The following is a 10801-nucleotide window of genomic DNA, read 5'->3' on the forward strand; positions in this document are numbered from 1 at the left end:
AAAAAGGCAGTAAAATAAACATTTTACTTTTAATATTCACTCTTCCCCCATCTGATGATTACTGTGCTCAATCTGAACTTTTCCACAATATGAAATAACATATTTCCCTGGAACTTTCGTCAGGGGAAGATGCCTTGCCACTTAAGTAACAAAGATGTAAGGAGGATGCTAAATGACTGTGACAGGTCATTCAAGCAGTCATCCAAGGCAAAAAGTCTTGCTTTTCTGTGACCATTTCCTATTCTCTACCAAGAAAGTCAAAGATGGTTAGAAAACACTGCGTAAAGTATTAGACTACAATAATGTAGATATATTTTTAGAACTTCCACATTCTAAAAGCATACAGCTGGCTGGCAGTCTGACCTGTCTGCCTGCCTTTTTCCATTTTTTTTTCCAAATTAAGGTAAGAGTTTAAGGGCAGAGGACAAGGTAAAGCTTTGACCAAAGCAGCTGGTCTTCTGGGCAGGGGGTGGAAAGGAGACAACTCCCAGAGCTCATACTTTCAGCCAGTCTGTCTTCCAAGGTAGTTGAGTCATTTGATTTTGTTTTCTCACACGGATACCAAGGAATAGCATGTTGGTCTGCCCTGGTTAAGAAGAGACCTTGAATTTAACCTTGTGGAATTGCCTCTTCGACAGAGAGCAAGACACCCATTGCATTAAAGGCAGTGCAACATTTCAAAACCCAAGATAAAGCTCCATGTGGAACAGTTTTAAAACAAGTGAGTTACTTCACTGGAAGTACATTGTCCTGGCTCTGTCTTTAACAGGCGTGTTACCTGGCATGCCCCTGGGCCCTGAAGATGTGCATTAATAAATCTGATGCCTCCCATATGCATTCAGTCCCGATTGTAGCTGAACAGTTCTTCTTCAAGGGGCAGTGAACAACACGTTCAGGGGAACAGAACTCTCCTTCCTGATAGCTTTTGAGACACATGCAAAACTGCAAATGAAAAGGCTACTTTTCTCAGTGACATCCTCACTTCAAATAATAAGTGAGCAATAAGGGGAGAGCTTTCAGGAGGAGGTAAATATATGCAGTGTAAGAAAGGGAAAGAAAGTATTTGAGATAAAAAGAGAAAATACATTTGCAGGGGGGTAGAAGATGTAAACAGTATGATGAAATAAATAACAGAAAAGGGAAAGAGAGAAAGTAAACAACTGATCAGCCTTTTAGAAAAATCATGAAGTCTGAGAGCTTGACTGGTATCTGTGTGCAACCTACTTTGAAGTCAAACTCTCTGGTAAGAAAATTCACAATGAGAACTTTGAAACAGCAAGAAAAACTTTGAATTTGACCCTTGCAAGAGTGCTCATACAAGCTAATAAACTCACAGATTCACATGTAAAGCATTCTTCCTACGGTATCCTATTCCCACTGCATAATTTCATCTTCAAATATTTTGGGAATTAAATCCTCTTAAACCATCAGACTGATACACTGGCAGTTTGTGAAAACCCAGCAGGTTACAAAATGCTAGCTCTACTCTGCCTGCTATAAAACCACATTAACAGAAAACTGTAATTATATAATGCACTTTGCCACTATTACTTCCTCATGTAAACATGTGCTCTTGCTGTTAATGATAACACTTAATCAAAAGGAGAAGAAAGATGGTCTACAAGATAATCTTCTGAGTTTCCTGCTTAAGGGAAGCTAAACACTGTACAAGCTCCTAATTAGAACTCTTTTGTTCAGAGAATTGTAAAAATACCCGCTAAAAAGAAAAACGCTTATTTATTTTTTTTAAAGCGTACAACTCCATCTTGGGGGAAAATTCCCACCCTCTGTCTTGCCTGTACTATTACTGCTCCAATCATCTTCAGCTAATTAGAAAAGAGCTTTTAAATTTTACAAGTCTGCAGACGTACAACAGTGTGTCCCTGCTCTAGTGCATGACTGCTTCGGGTCTTGATTCTCATTTATACTTAAGAGGGGAATTTGCTCTGCAACTCACCCTCAGCTCTTACCGCTTATTAAACCTTCGGGGGCTGAGAGACAAGGGCTGGTTGTGAGCAGGACCTGTGCAGTCACCACAGAAGCCCATGGAGGAAGCACCATGGACCACAGCACAAAGCCCGGCAGGAGGATACTCCGGAGTGGGTGCACTGGTTACAATTAACCTCACCAGCACACACTGCTGTGCCATCTTTAGCCTAAGCTAGGGATGCTAAGAGCTGAATTACTTGGGAAGCTGACACCTAGGAAGCCATAAATCAGCATGAGTATTTAGATCTTCTTCAAGCAGGCTGTGAATGATTTAGGGAAGACCTTGTCAAAACTGTGTGCTGTACATATTTGATGCTAGCACCTACCTAAAGACCAAGTGAAGAAAGAGCTACAAACTGGTTCAGTCCTCCCCACAACTATCCTACAGCTTTTTCAAAGCAGGAGCACCAACAGTTGCAGCACGTGAGCAACAGAGACCGGCACGGGCATTCCTGCTGGTACAGCTCCACCGTCCTGCCCAAGTCACTTCAGCTGTCCGCACACGTGTCCCTGAGCTCATGCCTGGTCACAGAAATAGCAGGAAACAAGAGATAGCAAAGGAGTTTGAAATCAAAACACCTTTTCACAGCAGCAGATTAAGAACTACACACAAAGCAAGAGACAGCAGCCAGACATCATTATGTCAAGCCACCACTCAGCTTTGTTCAGTTGCACATCTGGGCCAACAGCTGTATCCTGCTGGTAATGCGTTACCAACAATTTCATTCTCAAGATACAGCTGATCCCTCTAAAAATTTTCAAATGCACAAGCACTGCAAAGGGCTACAATACAGCTTTCTCCTCCCCATCATCATTTTCACATAGCTCAAGAAGTTGTAGGTAGTACCAAATTCTAGTCCACCTTGAAATTTCACCTCCTGCAAAGGGTGTTTAGAATTGAATAAAACAAGAGTTAGTCTCCTAGAAAACAGCATAAGCATGAGTACAGCAGAAACTGTAAGAAAAACATTGATTTGAGATTCTGCCATAGAAAACCAAAGAAGACAGCAACAATGTTTAAGAAAGTACCAGTGGCACTCACACAACAGAAAATTAGTATCAGAAAGAAGACACCAAAAAAACCAGAAAATAGGAAGTGAGGAGTGCACGAACAGATAAAAGAGTAATTAGCGCTACTTATTTTTAGGGTTCCCATAATAGAGAACACTGAAAAACACTTTTTTGTTGGCCTTCTACGTTATCGCTTGAGTATGTATTCCTAAAATGGAAGCCCTCAGTTAAGAGCAGGCAATTTTACAGCACCACAGAAAGCAAGGCAATAAACAACCAGGGTGTGGGGACAGTGCCCTCACCAGCTGGCCAGAGCTGCCAAGCGCCAGGCTAGGCCCCAGGACAGCCACCCAGGAGGGCTTTCAGGCCTGTCAGAGCAACCCATCCATGGCCAGGGCTCCTTCTCCAAGCACCAGCCAGCTTTGGGAGCACAGCAAGAGGGGAAGCTTGCTCCAAAGCACATGAGCCCACTGGTGAGGCCAAACCAGGGCCCTCCTTGCTTGTCTGCCTCTGCCCCTCTTCCTCCAGCTACCCAGTTTCTGTCCTTCTTGCCCCTCACCTGGCCCGAGAACATGTGCGAGCTCATCCCTGCCTGCCAGCGAGGTGCCCACAGCCACAGTCAGCCCCCCCACATCAGGCAGAAACACCCCCCATAGAAGCAACACCTTTATCTGAGCACATTTGTCTTGTTTTCTTTTCCACTCCAGGTAACATCAACACAGCCTGACAGTAAGGATGGAGAAAAGTGTTTCTCTGCAGTGAAACAATGTATCTTTTTAAAAAATCACAATGAATCAAACATTATCTTTCGCTCTATCTGGTAGATAAGATTTGAAGAAAAGAGGGTGCCTTGACTTGCAACATACTAGTCCTAACACTTATACAGAAATCAAAACCTAATGAATGTATTTTCCATCCTACCACACTTCAAATATATCACAAAATTTAAGTAATTATTTAGGGGTGAGGGAACAAAAACCAGCAAAATAAAACCCTAAACAAACCCAAAGCCAAAAATACCCCTTTTCATTATTACCTAATACCAGCCAAATCCACAGATATCTAACATCAAAATAAAACTACACCCACTGTTTCAGGATTGGAAAATTAAAATCAGGTGATAAAGAAAAGACAACTGCACTGTGATCACAATCAAATTTAAATGCCTCTTACTGACAGCGTAATGTTTCCTCGCTTTTCCATTTCCCTTGGTGGAGCTAAGAGGAAAGGAATCCTGGAAACCCATTAAAAGAGCAGACTGCTTTTAAAAATTATGGCAAGTACTACTACTTCAAATTCAATTAATAGACTTCAACTCTTAACAGAGGTAAAGGATATTCCAAGTTTGTACTCAGAATTAAAGCAATGAAACTTACTTACAATAACACTACTGCTACAAATAGGGCTTAGAACAAGATATTCCACCCCTGCCCTCTTTCTGTACTATATGAGAAAGGGAGACTTTCACCCGAATGTTGTATAGGTTAAGGCCACTTGGGAATGTGAAAGCTTACTGCCCCAACTGTCATATAAAGGCTAGTATTTTACATAGTCAAAGAACACACAGGTAGGACAGCAACGCTGTTAAGTCATTTAAAGATCCTGAGTGTTCGTACCCTAGCACCACACAGCAATTCCCTAATCTACTTTCTCCCCTCCTTTTTTTAACTACTAAGATTACACGTTCTGTTTAGCTTTTGCCTTTTTCTTGTCATTATTATGGTTCTATTCTGGCCTAAGTTTGTCCCGAGAATTTAAGAACTGCATCAACCTCCTGTTAGAGAAAAGCTACATACATTCAGTGGCATGAAGACAAGAGGAAACATTTTCAGAAGTACATACCTGACTTGGGCTCATATATTCCAGTTTCGAAAGGAACCAGAACAAATGAACCATTTTCCAACCCAAGAAGAAACGGTGGAACTTGCACAGTTAAATCTGCTGGGCATACTGAAAATCTTTAGGGCAAAGATCTACGTCCAGAGGTTTAAACAACACTGATTGTTAGTCACCTAAAACCGAAACAGAGAAGGACACAATTTTCAAGTGTGAGCACTAAGGTGTTTTATCAATATTTGTGACTGCACCCAGCTAAATATGCAGCCAACTAACAAAATCTCTGAGACAACAATGAAAACTGAATTGCAAAGATCTCCATCTGCCTCCATCCAGCAGAAACAACCACAACTCCTTTGCTGCACTGACAATGAAACGCGCAGTAAGAGAAGTTTCTCCACTACATACAGCCTCTCCAAGACATCTGCCAGACAGGAGGGATGGAGGCAGGGACAGAGGGGCTGCCCGCCTGCGTTCGCTGAGACAGGGCTGGGGACCTGCCCGAACAGAGGACAGATGCGCCTCCCGCCACTTGTGCCCAGGCACCTGCAACCCAGCCTGCTCTGCACGTTGGCCAGTAACACGCTGCACTTGGGGCTGCACGACCTAGCTGTGGAACCCAAATGTCTCCTCCACTGATGTACTCTCATTGCCATGAAATGCTCCTGACCCTACCTAAAACCCTCCTGAGCAGAGTCCCACAGAAGTTGCCAGGATCGCTCCAAGCCTGAGGGTGTCCTCAGCAGGGTTTTCCACAGTTTGGCTCAAGGCATTTTATTGCCGACATCAGCACAACTTTCTGCCAGGCACCCACACACAGCCCTCGGGAGGATGAGCTCACGCTGCCTGACAGCTCTCACAGGCCCCAACACCAGCTGCTCACACCTGACTCCCAGGTTTTTGTCCCAGGCAAAACCAAACAGAGTTAAGCCTTTTAAAAGTAACTGAAGAGAATGAAAAGGATACAGCAGATAGGATTTTAATTTAATGTGCTGTCTTTTTTTTCCTATACAGTAAAAGCAGTGAAGTGCCAGACAGATTGATTCTGTGGCCACTGCAGTGTGTAGGCTCACTGTAAGGTAAATCGTTTTTTTTTTTCTGTCAGTGCAGACAGAGGAAGCAAAGAAAGCACAGAAACTGTGGAGGGAGAGGCTCCTATAATAGAATGCTCTGGGTTGGAAAGGACCTTTAAAGATAGTCTAGTCCAAGCCCCTGCCACAGGCAAAGGCATCAGGGGAGAGTGTGTGTGTGTGAAGTGGCCCACAAGCAACCTGAACTCCATCTTCTGTTAGCAAAAGTATATTGTGATAAAAACAGGAAATGTTTACACAGTAAGACAAACATTAAATGCTTATGAAAACATGAATGTACCAAAAATCATATGCATTCATATTCATGAGATGCACATGTTCATAAAACTTGGAAGAATATTTGTGTATCTTATACTGTGTTAACTTTTTTAATGAAGCAGCAAAACTACTCAAGGAATGAAAAACCCAGCACAGTCCCTTTTCAGTGTTAACTGTTTATGTTTATTCATGAGCTCCCAGGTCACCATTGCAACAGGTTATTAGTGGATGCGGATGGCTGGCAGGAGCAAACCAGTATATTATCATAACTTGCTTCTGGCAGTCAGAGAAGGAAAAACAAAACAAGACAAAAAGCAACCTTCTTCACTTTGCAAAAGTATAGCCAGGTCAGCAATACCCATTATCTAGGAAAGACTCTCCCACCCAGATAAACCCATTTACCAAAGAGATTTTAAATTATTCTATAAAATACTGGTCTCTACTATGCACATACAGCATGTGCCCACCAAGTCAACAGTACTTATACAAAACACATCTAAACTGCAAGTTGTGCTGTTGCTGCACTGCTCAGGCTACTTTAACCAAGTTGGAGAAAGGTTCATTGTGGAGCCCACACGTGAGGGTTCACTGGCATGGAAAGGGGGAGCAGAAGCCCGACCCATGCAAAGGTGGGACTGTGTTAGTGCAGGTACTCAGTCTTGACCATCCCCTCTGCTCGGTGTTTCTGTACTGTGTCGTGAAAATGCATATTGTTATACTACCCTGAGGTCTAGCAAAATTTTACTAAAGTGTGGTGTTTAGTTAAAGTATGTATCACCAACTGAAATTTGAAATCAGGAATTGTAAAAAATTGATTAAAGGAACTGGAAATCGTTTCCCAACCCAGCTTAGGTGAAGACTATCAAAGCAGGAGTCCTTGTTCATGACTGAAATCACTTTAGGTCATAGCAGAGAAACTTACTCCTCAGCTGAATATGAAGGACCCAACAAGCAGAAACAGCCACTGACAGCTCCCACATGTAAATCGAAAGCTGAGACCACAAACCAAGCTAATGTCATCTTTACTGTGCCTGAACTACACCAACATTACTATAGAAACCTGACCGGGCAGTCACCAGTCCCAACTCCAACAGCAACAAACCAGAAGCATAATCACGAAAGTTCAGACCAGTCTTTCCATTCCCCACCCTGCAGCGGAACATACCCAAATAAGACTGGCTTTGTTGCTGTAGAAAACTGAATTTTTCATTGTAAGGGAGTTGCTTGCTAGAGCAGAAGCATTCCTTTCTTTGGTCACACTGAACGATAAACAAGAAACACGCTCCAGGAATGCCAGCGAGTCTCAAATACTAACTAGGAACAACCAGGAAATCGTTCAGTCTGACAGCACAGGATTTCTTCAGTGACACCGCTCCAAAGCTGTTGCTTTTGTTGCTCAGACAAAAGAGAAGGCAGGAGCACTCTGAACGACAGCATTCGCTACAGGAGATAGTGGGCTCAGGTCAGACAGAGCCATCGTCTTTAGGCTCCAGCAATGGCAACAGGAACACACAGCAGTAATTACCTGCCCTACTGAACACCACGTGGCTTCGCTCACAAATGGATGCTGCACAAGTCTAAGGCCATAATCATGAAAATCATCACGAAATGAGTATTTTCACAGTGCTCACTTAATATGAATCGACACATTTAAGTGTAAAAATAACTGCGGTGATAAATTGTCAAAGTTTACTGAACTTGGTGAAAAGATGAATTGCACCCTTCGACTACACACAGATCAAAGTGTGTACTTTACAGGTCAGCCTTCCAGATGATGCAAAAACAAACTTTGAAGACTGGGGGTGATCACGAAAACAACACACCTACTGTCGAGCACTTATCAATTTGTGCATAGGGCTGGCGCACGAAACAAAGCCAGTCCCAACACACACGGCAGGAGTGACACACAGCACAAGTTTGGACCCAGTTCCCTGCTGCTTTACAAGCTGCAAGCCCCTACAAATACTGCCTTTGCGGTATGTGACACACCAGTATTAGTTCCAGAAACGCTTTGTCACTGAGTTCAGTGGTGCCAGACTTCACACCGGGCACAGGTTTAGAAGCCTGGCTGCTATTCCAGATATTTGTGAATATCTCTTAATTCACGCAAACTTACAAGGAAGCATTCTTCTCTTTTCTTAACTACTAGCTCTATCAACTGTTGCATTAGTCTTCTTTGCAACCATAAGAAATATTCCAAACGTTTGCCGGAGCGTACTACGCTAAGCAGAAATTAAACCGTATTTTCGTGTCCCAAGGGGCGAGGTATCTCGGGGGAGCGCCGAAGGTCAGCCTCCGCGACAGGGTTGCGCCGGGGCAGGACCCGCTCCGCCCCCCCCGGGAATGAGCGCTCGCGCCCTCCTGACATTTCGGGAGGAAGGACCGGAATCGCCTGGGACGATGTGACACCGCACGGCACCCCCAAAACCAACACCGCCGACGAGGAAGTGGCACGGCGGCGGCACCGGGCATTCCCGGCGCCCGGCTCCGCGCTCCCAGAGGCAGCACAGCCCCCGCGGCAAGCGCTTCGGCCGCCGGGACGGCTTGCCGGGACACCGGCACCCACACACCCCCCCACGGCGGGCAGCGCTGCCCACCGACACCCGGGGCCGGCCGGCACCGGCGCGGGGAGGCAGCCGCGGAAGGGGGGGGCGGCGCTAGGACCGGCGCGGGGCGGCGGCCCGCTGCCCGGCGGAGACCCCGGCCCCCCCGCACATCCCCGGCGGGGCGCGCACGGCCGCGGTACTTACGTCGTCAAAGAGGGACCCGACGTTGGCCGTCACCAGGAGCACCCCGGCGCCGGCCGCGGCCCCCTTCACCGCCATGGCGCCGGCGCTGGCGGCGGGCGGGCGGGCGGAAGCGCGGCCGGCAGCGGCGGCGCTGCGGGGAGCCCGGGGGCGGGCGCGGGGCGCTGCGGCGAGCGGGGTGCCTGGCCCGCCCCGTCAGCGCGGGCGGGCGGGCGGCGGCGAGTCCTCCCGGCGCGGGCAGCCCGCGGACATTCGCGCCGCGGCGGGCCGGCCGCCCTGCGGCTGCTGCGGGGCCGCGGCGCTCAGCGCTCGCCCGCCGCCGCCGTCGCCGTCGCGCTGCTGCCGGGACGGCTCCCGCCGGCGGAGGCTGGCGCCGGGCCGCGGCGCATGGCAGGTCGGCGGGATGGGGAGGCGCGGGACGGGGCGGCTGCTGCGGCGCGGCTGGACTGGGCGCTCCCCGGCGGGGCTGGGCTGGGCGGGCGCTGCGCGTACCGCGCTGCTGCTGCCGCCGCCGCTCCCGGCTCTGGCGGCGCGGCGGGCGGGCCGGGCTAGGGCTCTGCGCCCGCGACGTCACAGCGGCCCCGCGCGGCTCTTAAAAGGGCAACGCCACCCCGGGGAAGCGCCCCGCGGGACGCGGCCGGCAGCGCTGTCCCGGGGCTCGGCCGCCGCGCGTCCCCGCGGAGCGCGCCGGGCTGGGCCGCCGCTCCCGCAACGCCGCCCGCTGGGTGGGGCCGCCGCTCACCTGCGCGGCCCGGGCCGGCAGCCGGTGCCCGGGGCGGCGAGGCCGGGCGGGGCTGCGGGCCGCTCAGCGCCCCGGCGGGGCAGGCGGCACGTCTCTGCCCGGGCGCTGCCTCCTGCGGGGAAAAAGGGCCCGCTGCCGGTTCTGCGGGCGCCCCCGGGCAGCCGGGGGCCTCTCCCGGGGGTCTGCCCTGAACGGGAGCGCGGCCGCGGGCGGTGCGGACCCCCGCGTAGCGGCAGCCGGCCCGGGCGGCGGCCGCGGGTACGGGCACCGGCCGCTCCCCATCCGGCCCCGTGCGCCTGACCGGCTTAGGCAAACGGGTACGGCCGCCCCCAGGGCGGAAAACCCGCAGCGCTGCAGCAGGGCTGTCACCGGGAGCGGAAGGCCAGAGGGTGATCGGCGGTGCCGGACAAGGGGCTGTTCGCCCCGGCAGGATCTGGCCCCGTGCGGGAGTGTGCCCGGCTGGGCCTGCCGAGCCGGGGAAGTGTCCCAGCAAGCTTCAGCCTGCGAACCCACCCGTCGCGGGAGGAATCTCATCGCTGACTTTGCTCAAGAAACCAGAGAAATGACAAATCAGTCTTTGCTATGCTGTGCAAAACAGCTGGCTCCTAAGACTATCTATATGTCATGGCTGGTTAGTAATGGGAACAAAATGTGCAGAAGGTCAGATTACGAGGCTTGCAGAGGGCTTGCTAAGTTTTGGAGCTGAGGACGCTCTTGTCAAAAAAGCACGTGAATGATATGGGCAGGTAGTTGCTGAGCAGAGTGGGGGAAATGGGAAACCCAAACTAGATTCAAGAGCAACTGCACGAATACACAAAACTGAGGGGAAAACGAAATGTAGAGGCAGATTCAGGGGTGCTGTGCCAGGAAGCGTGATGGTGAGGAATGTCCAACGGTGGGTGACACACGCTGTAGTAGAGGTGACAACGGAAATCGCCGAAGACTGAGACATCCTTCACACCGAGCAGGAGGACATCACACTGAACAAGAAGGCTTGGCCAGAGAAATGAGCGGCCCCTGTCAGAGAAATAAAAATATTGTTACTGCTCCTCAGCAGAATGTTATTTCTCCCCTCAGCGCTTGGCTGGCTGTCACCCCAGGGAGAGGTGTCTGCTGGGCAGCAAATA

The 10801-nt window shown here is 49.5% G+C and overlaps 1 protein-coding gene across 1 annotated transcript in view; it reads right to left on the reverse strand.

Annotated features, from left to right (window-relative positions):
- The window catches only part of INPP5A (inositol polyphosphate-5-phosphatase A), a 257164-nt gene extending 247739 nt beyond the window's left edge, over positions 1 to 9425 (reverse strand). The window contains exon 1 of the mRNA XM_055800651.1: positions 8936 to 9425. Within this exon, the coding sequence (XP_055656626.1) occupies positions 8936 to 9010 (75 nt within the window). The 5' untranslated portion in view covers positions 9011 to 9425. The remainder of the gene's footprint in view (positions 1 to 8935) is intronic.
- Positions 9426 to 10801: the final 1376 nt, after the last annotated feature.

This window comes from Falco peregrinus, chromosome 1 (assembly GCF_023634155.1).
Source record: "Falco peregrinus isolate bFalPer1 chromosome 1, bFalPer1.pri, whole genome shotgun sequence".
NCBI classification, from domain to species: Eukaryota; Metazoa; Chordata; class Aves; order Falconiformes; family Falconidae; genus Falco; species Falco peregrinus.